Raw genomic sequence first — 20,345 nt, 5'->3', positions numbered from 1 at the left:
ACTAATATATTAATACTATCGTGTAAGTAATTTGGGTAGAAGCCACTCACGTGGTGGCACATGGATAATTTTGGATAGATGCCCACATATGAAAACTTTACTCTGATACCATGTTAAATTTGGTCCAATGCCTTATCCTAAAATGACTAGTCCATATGGGATTATTTCTTAACACCCCACCTCACGGGAAGACCCGCTCTTTTTTGTAACTCTACAAGTGCTCTAATACCACGTTAATTTTGGGTTGAAGGTCCTATCCCAAAATTATTAGCCACTTAGGAAAAAAATTTCCCGTGTAATCAATACAATATCTTTATATTCACTAATGTGAGACTATCCTTTTAACAAAATTTAATATTGTTAATTTGGAATTTTGAATGAAAGATTAGATATTTTAAACAAGGAAGAAGTTGATCTATGAACGGAAAGGCAGAAAAGACCATTTAGAAATCAATTTTATCCGTAGAAACTTCAGGAAGAGGCTTTCCTTGATCGAATTATCGCTAAAATGCGGAAAAACGTTTGTAACGGTTTGAAGTTCCACAGGAGGAGAGGCAGGGAAAGAGAAAACGATAAATACCCAACATATCGGACGTTACATTACAAGTTACGATACACAATATGTTACTATATCCGAAATATCACCAAAATATCGGGAATCTTTTTAGAAATATCGACCGTTACAAACCATAAGTAGTCTGTTATGAACACATTATCGGGTGTTACATACTTGATGTAACGATATTGGCAGTTATATTCACTATGTAACGGTCATGTAACGGGTTTTCCGCTACATAACGGCAAGTAACCCGTCTGAGTCAGATACCGAGTCGACTTGGACGGGACTGATTCCTGATCTTGCGACGTTTTTCTTGTTTATAATCAGCCCAGTAGCAAGTTTTCCATTACATAATGCAACTCATTTCGACGAGGCACGATCCGAGTCGACGTTAGGACCAACTCGGATCGGGAAATGACGGCTAAATAATAAAATAAATTGAATAAGCTTATTTAGGATTCTTTTGTGCCTCTCACGCAGAGCAGTTATCCTGGCTTTTGTCTGAAAACGTAGAGAAAATCCCAGGCATTATCCACGAGTATTCATGACCGTCCATATCGACCGATCTAACGGACAGGTTTTGAATATCCTCAACACCATATCCAAACACGATTAAAAACACCTTCAATGATTCGTTTGCCCGGAAAAAATGGCCTCCTCCGTCCCCGCCGCATTTCGATATTTCACTGGCCTTAGAAAGAACTCGCCAGAGAGTCCCCAGAGTACTGTAGCCCTCACAGTCTTAAAACCCTCCTCCTCGTCCTCCCGCCAGCGGTACCGGGTCTCCGCCGCCAATACGAGCCCCAAGCTGTCCGGGCGCAACCTCCGCGTTGCCGTCATCGGAGGCGGCCCCGCCGGGGGCTGTGCCGCCGAGACCCTCGCGAAGAATGGCATTGAGACTTACCTCATCGAGCGCAAGCTGGATAACTGCAAGCCGTGTGGAGGCGCTATCCCTCTTTGTATGGTCGGGGAATTCGACCTCCCGCTCGACATTATCGACCGCCGCGTTACCAAGATGAAGATGATCTCACCTTCCAATGTCGCTGTCGACGTGGGGAGGACTTTGAAGCCGGATGAGTACATTGGAATGGTGAGACGTGAGGTGTTGGATTCTTACCTCCGGGAGCGGGCTTCTACGTGCGGCGCGAATGTGATTAACGGCTTGTTTTTGAAGATGGATGTGCCAGGAGAGGCGGATGCGCCGTATACGGTCTACTACACGGCTTACGACGGGAAGGTGGGCGGCGCCGGCGAGAAGCGGACGTTGGAGGTGGACGCGGTCATCGGCGCCGACGGAGCCAATTCCCGCGTCGCCAAGTCTATCTCCGCTGGCGAGTACGAGTACGCCATCGCTTTCCAGGAACGGATCAAGATCCCGGACAACAAGATGGTCTACTACGAGAATCTGGCGGAGATGTACGTCGGTGACGACGTTTCGCCGGATTTCTACGGGTGGGTGTTCCCAAAATGCGACCATGTCGCGGTGGGAACCGGTACAGTGACCCACAAGGGCGACATCAAGAAGCTACAGTCGGCGACGCGGCTGCGAGCCAGGGATAAGATCACCGGCGGGAAGATCATCCGTGTTGAGGCGCACCCGATACCGGAGCACCCCCGGCCGCGGAGGCTCTCTGGGCGGGTGGCCCTGGTGGGCGACGCCGCTGGGTACGTGACAAAGTGCTCCGGGGAGGGAATCTACTTCGCGGCGAAGAGCGGGCGGATGTGCGCAGAGGCGATCGTGGAAGGATCGCAAAACGGGCTTCGGATGGTTGAAGAGAGCGACCTGAGGAAATACCTGGAGAAGTGGGACAAGACGTATTGGCCGACCTACAAGGTACTCGACATACTGCAGAAAGTGTTCTACCGGTCGAATCCGGCGAGAGAGGCGTTCGTGGAGATGTGCGCCGACGACTACGTGCAAAAGATGACCTTCGACAGCTACTTGTACAAGAGGGTGGTGCCCGGGAACCCATTGGACGATCTCAAGCTTGCAGTTAACACGATCGGCAGCCTGGTGCGAGCCAATGCTCTGAGAAGAGAAATGGACAAGATTACTCTCTGATTCAGATGGCTAAGAAGAAACAGCAAAATTGGGAGATGGGTATAGCGTAAAACTCACCAACGGCAAAACTGCGAGAGGATAAAGAAGAAAGAGCACGACTTGAACTGGGGAGGATACTCTCTCGTCTGGTTTTTCTTCTTGGTTGTAATAGTTTTCTGATTAACAGACTTTGTAAGTTGTAAACACGATCAATAGTCCTATGATTAAATCGAAATGCTTCTTCACCTCAATGACCCATTTAATTCTTCAGTCTCACTGTCTGCAGATTGCCGAATAAAGCATTCCAGAATATAAGATTTACACGAAATGGCTAGGCTCAGAAATGATGCAAGCTTTTGAGACTGCAATTGCGAAGCATGGATTTTTGCCTCGTAAGCCAGTGTTTGATCAGTGGAACTACTTCGTATTCGTTGTTCCAGTAATGAGTAGGCCGAATCCTGTGGTTTCTGTATGCTTCAATGAACTCAAGTGTTGTTATTTGGGGTGGATGCCTGAATCGCCGTACGTCCATGAAATAGTTCTGTAATCCTTATTTCTCTGCAAAGTGGACGAGTTCTCTTCTTGTAACATATATGCAGCATTAGATTACGATTTTATGCTTTAAAAAAAGGGTTCTAACCAGTGATTCATTTCAAAAGAGGAAGTGACTATCGAGGAAGACGATAGGCGCAGTTAGTTACTTGGAGGGGTGGGAACGGTTACGAACCGTCACTGTTTCAAATATTCAAATTCGTAGCAGCACCTACCCAATGCCACTTCTATAAAACCTCCCGGCAGTCGCAGATCTTTCTCATCGATTTCATAGACGCCAATCTCCGTTTTCCTGTTGATCCGCTGTGTTCGACGGGAAAATGGAGCAAGTCGACGGTCTTCCGATCAAAATCTACGATGGCTCCCCTCAACATTGCGTCACTGTCTCATGCCCGTCTTCTCCACTCTCTGTACCACCACGACAAAGCGGCCGGAAAAGACGAGCAGTGGCGAAAAGCGTCCAGAAAACTCTCTCCAAGACCTCCATGCTCGTAAACTTCCTCCCCACCGGCACCCTCCTCACATTCGAGATGCTCCTCCCCTCTGTCTCCGGCGATGGCCTCTGCTCTCCCGTCAGCACCATGATGATCTACGTCCTGATGGGTCTCTGCGCCTTGTCCTGCTTCTTCTTCCACTTCACTGACAGTTTCCGCGCGCCCGATGGGAAGGTCTATCACGGGTTCGTGACACCGAGCGGCCTGTCCCTCTTCAAAAGCGGGTTAGGTATCGAAGTCCCAAAAGACGAGAGGTTCAGAATGGGGTTCGTGGACTTCGTTCACGCCATGATGTCGGTTCTCGTCTTCGTCGCCATTGCCTTCTCCGACCACCGGGTCACTAATTGTCTCTTCCCGGGACATGTGAAGGACATGGACGAGGTAATGGAGAGTTTTCCATTAATGGTGGGCGTCATTTGCAGTGGTCTGTTTCTCGTGTTTCCCACCACACGATACGGTATCGGGTGCACGGCTGCATAGGACCGATACGGCGTAGATTAGTCAGGCTTATTTTTTTTATTTTTTTTACATTTTTACTTTCTCGCATGTATGCCTCCACTACTCGATGTCAAACATTATTGGCTGCCATTTTTAGCATAAAAATTATTCATATTTAGTTTCTTCAGCATCTCTCTGCCATGGGAGGTTTGGCAGGCTTTTCAGCAAATCCATTAAATACAGGAACCATGCACTGTTACAACTATCTGAAGCACGGCAATCCCAGACTGAGTTTCTAAGACCATAGAGAAAATGGGTTTACTCTGTTCTTCACCCGGCGATGGTGGTGGCCGTTTCATCCCAAGAGCCCATCTCGCCCGTTCTCACCGCTTGCCCTTTTCGTCTGCTTCATCTCTTTTCTGAGAAGAAGAATCAAATGCTGTTTCTTGTATTCTTTCTATAATCGATAATTCTGTCGTGTTTGGAATGTAATAAAAGAATGAATGTTTTTTCGATACTTTACATTCATTGATAAATATATTTATAAGCTACAAAGAGATAAGGTTTTACTAAGAGAATGTACACGGGTTTACAGTTACGAGTTGAGATAATCTCCACTTCTCTCATCCTCCTTTTTTTATCTCTATCATGCCCCTGCAAGAAGCTCTGGGTCCAATTTTGGTCTTCAATAAAAGAAAACGTATTCGGAGAAGCGGTTTGATGAGAGCATCTACTAATTGATTAGTAGATGAGACATGAGTCACCCGAAGAGCACCACTCTCAACGTGTTCTTGAATGAAGTGATAATCTAAAACTACATGTTTCATGAGAGAGTGAAACACTTGATTGGAGCATAAATTTATAGCACCGATATTGTCACAATAAAAGACTGGTTGTTACGGAAAAAAAAAACATCAAGGTCAGTGAGAAGAGAGCAAATCCAACGGATCTCAACTGCAGTGGTTGCAACAAATCGATATTCCGCTTCGGTAGAGGATCGAGCCACAGTCCGTTGCTTCTTAGACCTCCAAGAGATAAGATTGTGACTTAGGTAAATAATATAGGTATCGGTTGAAGTGAAATCATCCTTGTTACCTGCCCAAACAGCATCAGAGAACGCATGAAGGGACAAAAAAAATTGTCAATGTAAGACGATACCATGATCCATAGTCCCACAGTAATAGCGTAACAATCGTTTGACAGCATCCCAGTGATTAATAGTAAGGCAATGCATAAACTGAGATAACTTATTTACCACATAAGCAATGTCAGGGCGAATAAGAGACAAATATTGCAGACTCTCAACAACAATCTGAAATTCAGATGCATCGGAGAGTGTCGTGCCAGACTGAAGTGTGACTATAGAAGATGTGGCAAGTGGTGTAGCGACAAGTTTTGCATTGGTCATGTGTGTGCGAGCAAGGAGATTAGAGATATACTGGTGTTGAGACAGAAGTAAGCCATGAGAATGAGGAACAACTTTAATACCGAACAAATAAGTCAAGGAGTCAAGATCCTTGAGTGAGAATCTCTGAGCAAGTAAGTGGACGAACGTTGTCATAGCTTGATTATTGTTTCTTGTAATAATAATGTCATCAACATATACCAGAATATACAATACAATTAAACCTGTGTGAGAGATAAATAGAGAAGAGTCTGCATGAGAGTTGGTGAAACCCCAGGTAATGAGAAATTGGCGCAACTCATGATACCAAGCACCAAGTGCTTGTTTGAGATCGTAGAGGGCCTTGCAAAGTTTACATACATAATTGGGATTATCATGATTAATGAAACCTAGTGGTTGTGTCATAAAGACATTCTCAGATAGAGTACATTGGAGAAAAGTATTATTAACATCAAGTTGTTGAAACGACCAGCCACGACTTACAACAAGGTTAAGAATAATGCGAATAGTGAGAAGCTTGATAACAAAACTAAATGTTTCATGATAATCAACTCCAGGGCACTGGTGAAACCCTTTGGCAACTAAACGAGCCTTGTACCTGTCAATAAAGCCATCAGAAAGATATTTAGTACGAAAAATCCATTTGTAACCAACCAGATTCTGCAAGGGATTCAAGGGAACAAGTTCCCATGTACCATTCAAAACAAAAGTATCATACTCATCAAACATAACCTGACGCCATTTGGGATTGGTGAGAGCTTGAGTTACGGTTGTGGGTTCATGGTTGGCAGATGTAGGAACTTGGGCTGTGAAGTTTAATTTTTGGATGGGTTTGTAAATATTGTTCTTCGATCTGGTGACAATAACATGGGGAAGTGAAGAAGCAGGTAGGGATAATGGGTGTGGGTTGGCCAATGTGGGAATGTGGTTTGGAATGGGTATGGTGATGGAGAGGGGTGAGGTCGTGAATGGGGCTAGCAGAGGGCGCGGGGATCGAAGTTGTAGATAATGTGCCAGTAGCTGGGAGGAAGGACAGAGAGGAACACCAATGGGAGAGTGTGTCAGACAAGGGGCGGTCAAGCTGAGACTGAAGTGAAGTGAATGGGAAGATAGATTCAACATATTGAACATGACGCGACATATAAAGACGAGAGGTAATTGGGTCAAAACATATATAGGCACTTTGAGTAGTAAAATACCCTAGAAAAACACACGGAGAAGAACATGAAGTGAGTTTTTTAGAGGAGTATGGTCAGAGCCACGGATAACAAAGACAACCAAAATTGCATAGTTTAAAATAGTTAGGAGTGTTCTCAAAAAGTTTGGCATAGGGTGAAAGAAGACTGAGCGTGGGTGTGGGAAGCCGGTTGATTAGATAGATAGTAGTGGAGAAGGCATATGACTGGTAAGAGAGAGGTATGGAGGCGTGAGAAAGAAGAGACAAACCTGTTTCGACAATATGACGATGTAGTCATTCAAAATACCCATTGTGTTCAGGGGTATGGGGAAGAGACGTAAAATGAGAGATACTATTGGTCGCCAAAAAGGAGGACATTGCTTTGTATTCCCCCCATTATCAGAATAAAGTGTCTTAATCCGTTTACCAAAGAAATTTTCAACTATAGATTTAAATCGGATAAAGGTATCAAGTACATGTGATTTTTGTTTGAGAGTGTAAAACCATATATACTTTGTAAAATGATTAACAAAAATGACATAATAGATGAAATTATCAATAGAATAAATTGGAGAGGTCCGGACATATGTGAATATAATATCAAGAGGGGAAGAAGAGACAAGAGTGGAGTGGGAAAATGGTAATTTATGACTTTTATTATATTGACAAGAATTACAAGTAAAATTAAAATTCATAGGGTGCAATAAGTCTAACTGAAAAGTGGCACGATGGGCTGAAGAATTGGAGATGATGAATGACCTAAACAATGATGACATGCAGACGAAGTGGTCTTGACTCTAGAGAAAACAATTATCGGTGAAGACTGGACTTGGGACGATGGCTATTCGTTCACACCATCCTTAGTTCGACCATGCAAAAGTGTTGCCCTCGTACGAAGATCTTTTACACGAAAAGAAGTGGGTAAGAATTCAATGGAAGTATGATTAGTTTGACAAAATTGAGAAATAGAAATAAGATTCTTTTGCATGGTGAGAACACAAATAACATTATTTAATAAAAATGTACAAGAGGATATAAAGAGAAATCTGTAACCAATGTGAATAATAGGAAGACTCGTGCTATCAGCAATCATAATGTTGTTACTACCGTCATCAGGAGTATGAAGAGAAAGATTACTCAAGTCGATGGTGACATGGTGCGATGCTCTACTATCCACAAGTCAAAGAGAACCAGTAGGAGAGGTGGTAGTTGTAAGATGAGTTTGTGGTTGTCATGATGTCAAAGAGCGAGGTTGCTGGGGGGGGGGGGGGGGGGGGGGGGGGGGATGAGGAGCCTAGTAAGGTGGGAGAGACTGTTGCATCTGGCGAAAGATAGGACATTGTGGAACGTTGTGTCTTTTTTCCTGGCACAACTGGCAACGACCGAGGTAGAGTCGAGGCTGAGATCAACCATCCAAAGTGACAATGTTGTGGAGACCTGAGGTAGTACCTGGCTGTGGGTGAGATGAGGGTGCCCCTTGTTGTCGGTGATTACAATTACCGGACTCACCAGAATTGGAGCAAACATTGGCAGGATTTGTAGAGGCCAGAAGTGGACAGGAGTGAGCTTATTGGACACGTAGCGAGACTTCTTTGTTGATGAGTTTTTTATGCAGCCCATTAAAAGAAATTGGCGTGTCATGACCATTGATAGTATCAATAAATGGTTTGTACTTATCGTTGAGCCCATCCAAAAAAATTGCAGTGAGATCCTCTTAACCCATGGGTTTTCCTAGGGCTGCAAGTTCATCAACCTGCATTTTAATAAACTGCATATACTCGGAAATTGTTTGAGACCCCTAAGTGGTATTTTTGAGTTGTTCCTCGATCTGTTTGATGTGACCAAGTGAGGGCCGAGCATATGTACTAGTCAAAATATTCCAGGCTTTATGAGAGGTTCTTGAGTGAGTGATAAGCAAAATAATAGATGGCATGAGAAAACTGACAAGAGCACCAAAAATCAGTTTATCCTTACAAAGCCACGTAGTGTGTTTGGGATTGGGAACAACAAGATTATTGATTATCTTTGTGGCGGAAGGCAGAGAATAAGAACCATTAACGAACTTCAACTAAAATAATTTGTGGAGGTGAGTTTGACCAAGTTGTAGATGTGGAGTATCGTAAACGGTGTGGTTGGGTCATGAGCATTGGGAATAGTGATTCAAGAATCTTCAGATGCCATGAGTAGAAAACTTTTTTTTCGCACGTGCGATCTCTTCTTCTTCCCAAATTCAATGAAAACTAGACCTCAGATTAAACTGAAGGTCGGGAAAAAAAAATGGGGAAGAAAGAAGAGGAAGGGAAATACCTACTACGACAGTGGCGAGAGGGCGTGCAGTGTTATTGGACAGAGCAAAGGCTAGGTGACGTCGACGATTGTAGAGACAGAGACTGTTGACATTGTCCACGGTGAGATACTGCCAACGTCTCTCGAGGGAGTGCAGCGACAACGACGACGGGATTGTCGACGATGGTGGCGCGGGCAAAAGTTTAACTGAGGAGATTGGACAAAGAGAAATGGCAAAACAAAACAGAGGTGAGCTCGGTGTCAGGAGGCCGAGGCTTAGGTGCAATAGTTGGCAATCAGACAGGCTCGGCGACGGCAGAGAGTTGCAGCTCTGATGCGGCTCTAGTTCTACAAAGATGCCAGAGAGGAGAAATCAGAGAGATCTACAGCTTTGATACCATATAGAAATAAAATAATGAATGATTTTCTGACACTTTACATTCATCGATACATGTATTTATAAGTTACAAAGATATAAGGTTTTACATGATAAGCAGTATCACTAAGAGAGTTTACATGGGTTTAGAGTTACAAGTTGAGACAATCTCAACTTCTCATATCCTTTATCTCTATCAATAGTTGCAAATATTGCAAGTGCCAAAGTCTTATGCAGTGATGCATAAGAGATGACCTCCAAACCCGGAGAATCTTCTGTGTCTAACTCTTGAAAGATACAAGATATGGGCATTAACAAACAGAGTGGTTTCTTGCAGGAACTGCTCGATTTGCATACCCGGTTGTGCTGTTGTTCAACGGTGAGAGGAAAGGGTCTTTTGTTTCTCGTGCCCTGCAGGTTAAGTGCTACCAAATTACAAGCATCATTATCACTGGATAGAGAGAGGTGAGTGGTGAATAGAACAAATGGTGGCTAAAATTGAATTATATAAATCTTGTTTGTACATCATGATTTACAACCAGCAAATCTGCCTGTGTAGATAATACATCTCTCTCATAAGTGTACTACATATTAACCTACAATATAACCTAACATGAACCTATTTCCTCAAGTCACAAAATGCATTGGTTAGTAAAACCTCTTCTTATCCTATTTTCAAGTCATTTTTCTCTAACCTGTTAAGCAACAAATCTTGTTGTAATGACTCCACCATCACTGAAGCATGCAAATGTCCCCCACTTCACCCCCAAACAATAAGAGGTAGTTTTGATATGATCTCCTTCTTGTTTTAGACTCTGTTTATGATTGATCATTTATCTCGACAACATTTGGCAATTTGACCTTCCCTTATCTTATCCCACAAGCAGAGCATCTCTCTGGGTCCTTGATAGTGAGCCACAACGTAACCATCTCTGCACCCTTCATTGTAGACCCTCTCCTCCTTAATATACTTCACATCCAATCCATTCTTCTTCATCTCTGCTATCCATATGCCCATTGCCACATCCTCCAGCTTGAACATCTGTCATTTGCCAAACAGTATGTAGCAATTCACAAACAATATGTAGCAATTCAATTGTGAGAAAGAAAGAAAATGATCATATACATACCTTTAAGAGTCCCTTTTTGTGCTGCTTGTAGACTGTCTTTGCAATGTCTCGTGAAACCACATATCCAGGTCCATGAGCCCAGGGGGGATAAGTGTTCTCAGGCCATTCCTTTGTACAGAGAAATGAAGCAAGTTTTAGACATGGTCCAGAAGAGCAGATTAGACATACATGGCATCGGTAGTAACAATAAATGACTAAAAACAGATGAGATGAGGGAATTGTTCATGAATCTACCTCTGGGCTAATGTACCATTTGCTCTCAGGATTCCGATGGGGTTGTGAGTCTGAGTTTATAAGCCCATAAAGCAGACCACTTGTCACATTTTTGCTACTCAAAGAAGTAAGAATCTCATCTACACGAACAAATGCGTCATCATCTGTTTTCATCACATACTTAGCCGAAACTACCCGCGTCTGTTAAGGAAAGAGTTTCCATAAGATGAGAGTGAATATGGACAATCGAACCACACATCTAGATTGCCAAAACAAGAGAGCAGATTTACCCCATAAATACAAATAGCAATAGTCTTCCAAGTGATGAGATGGTAGTAGTCAACAAATGGCATCAACTGAATATCTCCATATGTGCGCGCCTCTTTCCAAAGTTCTTCATTGACCATGTCATTCTTGTGCTGTTAACAGAACATGTTACTCATTCAATTCTAACTGATAACAGATACTATCAGCATGAAACTGGCACAAACTTTCCAGCTTGAGAAACAAATGACTACAGCTAGTTTGACATACAATTATGAGTTTAAGCATATCAAATTAATGCTTTCATGGAGACAAGCTAAATTTCATATATTGTAATTTAGTTATGCACATGCATATGGCTAACCAACAATTCCACCTATAGATTCTGTGTGTGCCCACCATTAATTAAGACCAATAAGACAAGCAACTTATGTAGGTCACTAACAGAGCACTAATAATAACATAAAGGAGAAGTCCAATTTGCCTAATGAGATTCCATTTATGATAATTTTTTCTATGAGGAGTCCTTTCTCACATTGACGAACTTCTCTCCTCCCATAATAAAATCAAACCACCAACATCATAATGACAATAAATTGTTTTTTAAGGCAATGAGATCTCATTAAGAAAGACTCCCCTTAAGGGAAACAAAATGGCCATCAATGAAAACAAAGACAGCTCCAATACAAACGCACCATTGAGAACAAACTTCTTACCAGACCAACAAAAAAACGAACTGCAACAGCTCCAGATCGGACAGCATCGTACTGCATCCATGTTCTCCTAACAGCCATTCTACGCTTGAAATTATTAGCCGTTGAAAATACACCAATAAAAAGATCCAATGATTTATGAGCAGGCAGAGCAGCTGATTTAAGCTCCTCCAGATCAACAACATGCTCTAACTCCTCTGATGTAGGTAAGCCACCAGCTAGGACAGAGATCAGCTTGAATTCTCCAGAAATCCTTACTTCACTAACAAGCCATGGTTCCAGACTCTGGAAAAACCAGTATTAAGATTGAGATGAGTTCAACTAAATCAAGCATTTGGTGGTTAAGGGGAGAGAGAAAGCAAGAAAGAAATTTAACAGTGACTCCTATGTTTCATATCATTGGAAACAGTCTCTTTGCTTAACCTGATGATGCATTTTAGTAAATTATTACCTCACGGTAAGCAAAGGAGGCTATGTGCTTTCCATCAACTGTCATCTGAATACCCTCCACTCCCACCCGAAGAGTAGCAACAGACAGATACCCCTGTTTGAAAGGAAAATATCTACGTTGCCTTGCACTTTCCTTTGCCACTGGAGGCATTCTTGTACCATTAGAATATTTGATGGAAGAAAACTGCGGTTTATCATCTTTACCAACTATTGGGTTGCATTGGTCCAATTCATCAACTGCAAACATAGATAGCTACAAGGAGTGAAAATAAAAAAAAAGAAAATAATTTCATCCACATACCAGATTTTAAGCAAGCATGATCGCCTTGGACATAAAAAAATAAAAATAAAATAAAAAGAGCAGGACAATCATTTTTTTGAACAATGATATGAATCAATAAATAACTTCTTACTTTCGCACACAGAATAACTATACAATTTGAAAGATTTAGGAGATCATTACATTTATAAATATAGAAAGAAGAAAACAAACAGATGAGTAATCAGTCAAGCACAAATTTATAGAAGATCGCATTCCACTTTCATATATACAGAAACTAAGCCATCCTTAGTAGAAAGGCTTACAGAAACCAACAGATCGTTGTAAAAAAAAAACACAATGGAAATATTGAAAGGATTTAATATAAGTAAATACCCTGCTTTATAGAAAGCTTGTAATGTCGCAGAAGAAAAAAAAGTTCTAAAGATTGAAGCTGAAAATAAGAATTTCAAAAGATTTTTTTTGTTTGTAGAGTTAAACAAAAGTATTGAAAAAATAACGTAGACCTGTCTAATCACCCTGTGCCAAAAATGCTTGGAACCAAGGTCAGTTCCATAACAGCTATAGCCTGAGAGACAGTTTGAGGTAGGCTAAGTTATCCATACTAAATCAAAAAACAAAATTATATACCTTTCCCATTAGTCCCTGGTGTAGGAGAAGGACACCGTTCCTCCGAACCCCAATCCTGAGATATTGCCCATGTATTTTGGACTATCACTGGCTCCTCAGTAAGTTTGTCACCATGCAGCCGAACATTATAGTGTAAAATTATGGGGGGATCAGGCTCCCCTGGCAATGGAATTCCAGTTAAGTCAATCCGAAAATTACCAAGAAGACCACCTGGAGTGCCAATTACAGTAATGGACGAACCCTGGATCAGCCCACAAGGAATCCTTAACCTATATTCACTGCTATCAAGTCTTGACGAGTTCATCTCACGTAAAGAATATGGACATTGTTTCTCTTTGGCCTTCTGGTTAAGAGTTCCATTTCCAAACTGGAGCAATCGTTCCTCTTCAACTGAACTCATAAGGCTCTCCCATGCAGCTCCAGCTTCTCTTATAGCCTCTATGGCATGAGGTAAAACCTCAGCATGACTCACTAAATGGGTCAAATGGTTCCATGTTTTTAAAGACCGCAGCTCTTCAGTAGAAATATTTCTCTGGGAAAAGAGACTAGAGATCAAGGTATCAGCAGAAACTACTTCAGATGCATTTTCTGGATTTTGGACCGGAGAAGAAACACCATTTTGCTGCCAGTTATGTCTTTCAGTTATATTAGGGTAGAAGGCACTCAAAAGTGAATTTTGTCCCAAAGAATAATCCATTAACCCATATCTCAGAACCAGCAGACAGAAAAGGGAAGTGATTAGAACACCTCCAGACCATTTCTTCATTTTTAACTAACCCAGGACTTCACAGATCTCGAACAAGTGAAGAGTTAAAGGAGTCCACCATATTAACCTTCAGGAAGGTAGCACTTCTCTAAACATCTGACTTCTTTAAAAACAAGGGAGTTAACCAACTCTTGATCCTCATGTCTGAGAATATGAACCATGTTAAGAGGTGAGAATTCAAGATACATATATGGAAAAACAAACACCTCCACTTCAACCCAGCAGTCTATCACTCAACACAGCCAAATTGTTATGCTTTGAGCTTAAGTATATCCAATTAAGAATTACTTTCTCTTACTCAACCCAAACTCAGTAACTTCTTTCTGCAACTGCTGAACCATATTCACTGAGCACACCCATGTCTTCTATATTCTTCTCAAGCTCCAAGATATGTGCTTGAATAACTCTGTAGCATTGCAAAAAAAAAAAAGAAGCTTTAGTTATAAGTTGTATCCAATGATAAAGCACATACTTTTGGCAAAAACACAATCGATCCAACCTTCTGAACTAAAAAATGATTGCACAATTGGCATAAGAACCAGTCAAGAAAATTTTTTCTCCAGGAAGCTGGATAAAGAGCCACCAAGTCAAATAAATTATTCTGTACATTCCATATATCTAACAGCGAAAGAAGGTAAAAAGTTGAATAAAAGTACAGAGTGATGTCCATGAAAGACAATGAATTAAAAGTCAGAGGCAAATTCTAATTGCATTTGAACACCTTCCTTGTCTTTTCAGTTTTTTATACTTGTTCACGTTTGAAATGCTCTCCATCCTGTAGGTTGAATCACTACCTAAAACTTAACTAATTCCCAACGACCTGGAGATCTACAAAAGCGGAAGCTAAAACCAAAATCCCCGATGTCACGAAACTGAAGAAAACTGACGCAAACCAATTAAACACTTAATCTGGCAATGCAGTAAGAATATCATAGTTCAAACATAAATAGGCACCACATCTCGTCTGCATCTGATGCTTCCAGAATCAGATAAGCCTCACAAAGAACAGCATTCCAAGTACAGACTACGGCAAAGTAAAAACACGCAGAAATGAGCAAAATTTGTAAAACATTAATATAAATAAAACCCAAACTGTAAAAATAAAAAAAAACAAAAAAAGAGTATGACCAAATACCCGAATCCAACCAAAACTCTTCGTTCTACAAACACTCCCACAGTCAAAACTCGGTCATCATCCGCTCAAAACAGATCAAAGCGACACGATTCAAGCAAAAGCCTAAGAACCCATGAGACAATTGGATTGCATACACAGAATCACTGCGCGGTGACCCTTTATAGGTTTCACCCCACACAGACACACAGTTACACTTACCACAGAAAATCAGATATGAGATAATATCTTATCTACATTCAAATTCAATTTTCGGATCATTATTATCAACAACTCCCACACCCCAGAACCCGATCTTGACTATAACTGGAAGCAAACCCAGAGCCCCCGTACTGCACCTGAGCAGAGAACCAACAATTAACACAAAACCAGAAAAAACGGCCATTACCCAGAACCAAATTTGACAAGTTAACGCCAAACACCACCACAGGAGAAGCGAGACCGTACCTCCGAAAGTAAGTTGGAGAGGGACAAGGAGAAAAACAAAAGCACAAAAAGGGACGAAACGAAAAGAAGCGAAGGCGCGTGGGTATCGAGAAAGAAGAAAAGCTTTGTCCAGGGTAGCGTGGAGCTTTGAAGTGTACGCAAAGAGAAGATGCCCCAGGCCCTCCACCTTGCTTTTCTCGACCTGGATCGACTGGTGATTCTTTTTTCTTTATTAATCCTTAGTTGCATTTGCAGACTGATCGCCGGTTGAGAGAGAAGACTTCAAAAGAGAGAGAAAACGGTCGTTCTTCCTCTCTCTGGTAACTTTCGAAGAAGAAAACGGGTCGGTCCCTGAGAGAAAGTTACCATTTCGCCCTCACCAACTCCCGTTATTTGCGACGACGGTTGGTTTTGGTCAGTCAAAATCATAGACGACATAGTAGACTTGATGTAAATCTCATAATGTGACACGCGTTAAGTCCAGATTAGTTTAAAACAAACATCTTACGATGCGACACGTGTCGATTTGCTTGATGTTCATTTAACATCATTTTAAGTAGCCTTATGGCTTGGAGTCTATATTGAATTAAAAATATTAAAAAAGGGTAGTTTCGTCAAATAAGGCAAACCGAGGAAGATAAGAGGAGACATCCATTTCTGTTCCGACCGCGACCCCGTTTTCCGCGTTTAATGATTGAACAGATTTTAGACGACGTTTATTGGCTGAAAATTCTGTCGGACCCGAATGGCAATTCTGTTATTATATAGGAAACCTAAACTGAGCCATGAGCCCCAGAGCCATATCACACTGAATGCAAGGGTAGTAGGCATTTGGTCAAATCATAGCATATTTCCTAAAAAAAAATTAATAATAATAAAATAAAATAAAATAATTAAAAATATTAAAATAATAAAAATGAAGAAAAATATATTATCCAATATCTAAAATTATCGAATAATATAAAGACATATAGTCGATGCTTAAAAAACTGGGATGGAGAAGAATAGACAAAAAATTAATTAATTTTAAGAGACAATTAGATTAATGGGAGATGTGATTGAGGCGCCTTGCTTAACTACCCCACCAACAAAACAACAAACATATTGGAGTATTTTATTAGTTTGATTTGTGATAGGTGAAGCTTCATATGTGGTTGGTATACCTGTAACCCATGGACTAAATTCCTTTTAAATTTTTTTTATTAATATAAATCAAATTTTGAAACTTAACCCGAATTTCTTCGGGGATGAATAGGGTTTTGAGTTGGAGTCATTAATCCATGCTAATAATAATTTATGGTAAACAAGATATAATAATTGTGAGAAATTGGCTTGATAACAATCCTTAAATTTGATTAATCACAAGTCACACTATTTGATGCCAAAAAAAATTATGTTGAGTCAAAATGTTTTGAAAGGGTACAAGCAACAATATTATAACCTATACTTTTTTTAATGCCTTCTTGTGTCTAAAATGGCACCATCGTGGTACAAACAAACAAGTGGTTCCATCGTGGTCTAATGTGCCCGAACATGGATTAGAACCCCTTGAGTAGTCATCTTTTATTCTTCTTCACATTTTGAATAAAATTCCACTACAAATTTTATAAATTATGAATAAACCCAAGTCTAGAATGCCTTTTTAAGTAGCCCCATTCCTTGACTAAATCAAAGATGTTTAGTTGCTTAATTGTTTTTTTTAATAGAGGTAATGTACTCAATAAATAACCTTTTTCCGTTCATAAAACAAGTACTCTTCTAAATTTTTTACTATCGATAACATAAATCTATGTTTGAATTAAGGAAAAAATAAGATCATAGTAATTCTTCACTAATCACTAGTGATGTGCCAATGTGACATGTTAGTTCGAGTGAATGGGCTCCATTTATATTTCCCCTAGAGGGGAAACCGGTTTTTATTTGCATTTTACGAATTAGATCAGGTTCATAGATCAACAAATAAGAACTAACAGTTTTTAACTGATTTTGCACAGAAGCCTGCAAAATCACGCTTCATTCAGAAATCACAACAGCTGGGTTGTGTATAAACAGTTTTTCCTACTCATAGCAAAGTGTGCAACAAAACGAATAACAACAAAAAGCTTCAGCTGCAATGGACCATCAACAGTAGCGCAAAATCCTCAAAAGGCAGGAAACTCGATCCGGTTACCACATCTCCCCCTCGGCAGCTTTGGACACTCGATGAAATCACTTGCAGAAGTATCAACACACAGGTAAATCTGGTATAACTGACGATTACCACCTTCATCAACATTGCAATCGATTCCAGGAGGGTAACCAATGCCCCCCTTGATAGCATCATTAATGGCCTCTTCACTGTAAAACCCACCGTCTGGTTCTATACCTGCAGCAGTAGAAGATAAAAGAGTATAAGACCCATTAAGAAATCGAGGGTGGTCAGTCTTTTTCTCATTTCATTCACCTGCGTCCTGAAGAATTTGTAGCAGATTGGCTTTTTGCTTCAGCCCCAGAGCAGTTTGAAAGTACTGGTATTGGCTCAGAACAGACTCCGAACAGGTTCCGTGCTTCTCCCATTCGTGTTCCCAGAATTGAAACCCGTCGGAGCTCGGACAAGCCAGTGTCGGCCAGTTTCTTTTCATCTCGCTCGTCAGGTTTTTTATCTGTAAAAAAAAATAAAAAAAATTCAATTCATCATTGTTGGCAAAGTCGGTCATGACAAGCAGAAGAATCCATTACTGCTTTTAGGTTGTTCATGCTGTTTTTGCTTTCCTGATCTTGAAGGAACTGATTAAAATATATATTAACTCCATTGTTGGCAAACTGCAAAAAGAATAATCCATTGCAGCTTGCAGGATCAGTTTCTTCTTTTCTGTTTCTTTTCCTTTCCCTTTCTTCTTTTTTTTTCTGGGTCATGCCCATGAATCTCAGCTACTTTATCTAAAAGTAATCACAGAATAGAGAAGTTCAATTTAAAGACTGTAAAACAACATGTCGAACAAGTAAAAGACGACGAAGAGATTCCCATAACGAAAAAGCAAGTTGGTCAAACGACACTAATTAAACCAGTAGGAGATATTTCAAAGCTGTTCGAATGAAAAAGCAAACCAATGCGAAATCTGAAAGAAGAAGATATATACAGCAGAGGCATCGAAAGGGCTGTCTGGGTCGCAATTGGACGGCCATGACCCGTCGTTGTAATTCGGCCAAAGCCCATGAATGCCGAAATCCGCCGCAGGCTTTCCCGATCTGGGGTAGCAGCAACTCCTCCTCGTATCACAATAAGACCCCGGCCACTGCACTCAAACAAACACCATTTCTAATCTGAACGTCCATCACTTTAATCGGAATAAAAACTACCCAAGATCATACATTATCGACTCAACTGCAGAGTTTTCAATACAGACCCACACCTGTAGAACGAAGTAGAAGAAATCGAAATCCTTCGCAAACGATAAAGCAGCACAAAAGGTCAGAAGAAACGTATAAATGAGAATAAGAAAACAGGATTCCATGGCTTTCTCTGTCTGTGATTGCTTCTGGCTTGTTCTTGGAATGGAGTATCCGAGAAGGCGTATTTATAGACGGAAATGGAAGGTACAGAGTAGGCATATTCGATGGAGAGGATTGAGAAAGGAGATTTCGTGCGCGATTGCTCTGCGTAATGAAAAAAATTATGCTTGGGCGAGGGAATTGCGGAAGGTCGTCGCGTCGAAGGAAAGATTTTTCTGGTTTTTTCTGTTTCTGGTTCAGGGGATGCGTTGGCGGGGAAGGTAACTTTTGTTCTGCGAAGCGTAACGCCAGCGAATAAAGCATTAAATTTACTAAAAAGACCAGTGAAGGATTTGAGTTTATCTAGACCGTGGGATGTTATGGGGGCCGGATAGTGATGGTCAGATTAGATGAAATTTGACAGGTATTGGACGTGGTACTGGTGGATGCTGATTGGTTACTAACTAACGACGTGTCATAGGTCGTCGTTAAGTGGACTTCTTCTCACGGCGTGTATCAGTGACGCCACGTGTACCAAAAATTTAGAGTCATCTTGCCTCTTTTATAAACCGGTATCGAAATCGGGATTCAACTCGAGTTCTTAAAATCCGAGTCCCTTTCACCCGAGTTGAGAATCGACCCAGCAATCTCTCGAGAAAGAAAAGAGGTTGTAGTGGGGATCACAACCCAGTGGTACCAGAACTCCCCACAGGAACAGGAGCAGCCCTCGAAACGAAGAAAGCGATTTGGGTCCCTGAGAATAATTTTTCTGTGAAGATGATGGATATAAACTTGGCTGCAGAGTGGCAATCAGCACAGAGTCGAAGGACCTTTACTAGTCCGTTGTGACTGCAAGCATATAAGATGCCGAGGAATGTAATATTATTATCAGGCCGAATTCCGTCCCTTTTCATCTCTTCAAACAGAGAAATTGGCTTTGCTGCCGGGCCTGTGAATCGCATAAGCTAAAATCATGGCGGACCAAGCTTGAGTATCTCTGGAACCCATTTTCGCAAAAACCAAGCTCCCATTTAAATCCATGTTTCTTTATGTACTCGTGTACTCACTTGCCTAGTTCCAGAGCCCCAACCAGGGCACAAGAAGATAGAATACTACGCATTGTAACATCAGTAGGCTTCAAATCCATCGCTTGCAGTTCCCTAACGCGTAATTCAATTTCGTCGAACACCAGCTGGGTGTAGTCCATCGTGCAAGAAGGTTGCGAACGCAGCATGTGATGAGATCTCCTCATTTTAGAAGAGAGGAAACGAAGAGATCTCATCATTTTAACATTTTCCATTGGACAATCTCATGTCCCTTGACTGGTTTTTAAAGTGATACCTGATTTGCAGTAAAGCAGACAACAATCTTCAAAGATTATAAAAGTCTGCTAACATTAATGTTTTCTGCACACGAGAAATAATAGTGGGTTTTCTTGGCTAGTGTCTATAATTAGTAACATATGAATTCCCAAACAATTTTAAAAGCTTTTGTCATCTTTTCTGAAACATTTGAAACCACTTCCATATGATATCATAGTTT

The 20,345-nt window shown here is 41.1% G+C and overlaps 4 protein-coding genes across 5 annotated transcripts; 2 read left to right on the top strand and 2 right to left on the bottom strand.

Annotated features, from left to right (window-relative positions):
* The first annotated feature begins 1,208 nt into the window (after positions 1 to 1,208).
* LOC137936640 (geranylgeranyl diphosphate reductase, chloroplastic-like) lies at positions 1,209 to 2,870 on the top strand. The gene has a single exon (XM_068781443.1). The coding sequence runs from the start codon at positions 1,209 to 1,211 to the stop codon at positions 2,619 to 2,621; it is 1,413 nt and encodes a 470-aa protein (XP_068637544.1). The 3' UTR covers positions 2,622 to 2,870.
* A 593-nt stretch (positions 2,871 to 3,463) lies between these two features.
* On the top strand, positions 3,464 to 4,147 carry LOC137935874 (protein DMP9-like). Its single transcript, XM_068780266.1, has one exon. It carries the CDS (start codon positions 3,473 to 3,475, stop codon positions 4,124 to 4,126), a length of 654 nt encoding a protein of 217 aa, XP_068636367.1. The 5' UTR covers positions 3,464 to 3,472; the 3' UTR covers positions 4,127 to 4,147.
* A 5,660-nt stretch (positions 4,148 to 9,807) lies between these two features.
* LOC137936424 (beta-1,3-galactosyltransferase GALT1-like) lies at positions 9,808 to 15,605 on the bottom strand. Of its 2 annotated transcripts, none has more exons than XM_068781078.1 (8): positions 15,354 to 15,605; positions 13,009 to 14,180; positions 12,100 to 12,335; positions 11,652 to 11,933; positions 10,962 to 11,090; positions 10,693 to 10,872; positions 10,459 to 10,566; positions 9,808 to 10,370 (listed from the first exon to the last, which is right to left on the bottom strand). In XM_068781078.1, exons 2-8 carry the CDS (start codon positions 13,772 to 13,774, stop codon positions 10,158 to 10,160), a joined length of 1,914 nt encoding a protein of 637 aa, XP_068637179.1. In that variant the 5' UTR covers positions 13,775 to 14,180; positions 15,354 to 15,605; the 3' UTR covers positions 9,808 to 10,157. The 2 variants fall into 2 exon arrangements, with proteins under 2 accessions (XP_068637179.1, XP_068637180.1); XM_068781079.1 differs by lacking the exon at positions 15,354 to 15,605 and adding an exon at positions 15,108 to 15,184.
* Positions 15,606 to 17,271: 1,666 nt separating this feature from the next.
* Positions 17,272 to 19,083, bottom strand: LOC137936827 (ribonuclease 1-like). Its single transcript, XM_068781731.1, has 4 exons — positions 18,725 to 19,083; positions 18,452 to 18,607; positions 17,776 to 17,974; positions 17,272 to 17,697 (listed from the first exon to the last, which is right to left on the bottom strand). The coding sequence occupies exons 1-4, from the start codon at positions 18,824 to 18,826 to the stop codon at positions 17,474 to 17,476; spliced, it is 681 nt and encodes a 226-aa protein (XP_068637832.1). The 5' UTR covers positions 18,827 to 19,083; the 3' UTR covers positions 17,272 to 17,473.
* Positions 19,084 to 20,345: the final 1,262 nt, after the last annotated feature.

Source organism: Aristolochia californica, unplaced genomic scaffold (genome assembly GCF_029961685.1).
Source record: "Aristolochia californica isolate CCGP_79_NKW_82.1479 unplaced genomic scaffold, dmAriCali1.0.hap1 SCAF_7, whole genome shotgun sequence".
Classification (NCBI taxonomy): Eukaryota; Viridiplantae; Streptophyta; class Magnoliopsida; order Piperales; family Aristolochiaceae; genus Aristolochia; species Aristolochia californica.
Note: the sequence above shows the minus strand (reverse complement) of the source record. Positions and strands in the feature narration are given on the sequence as shown.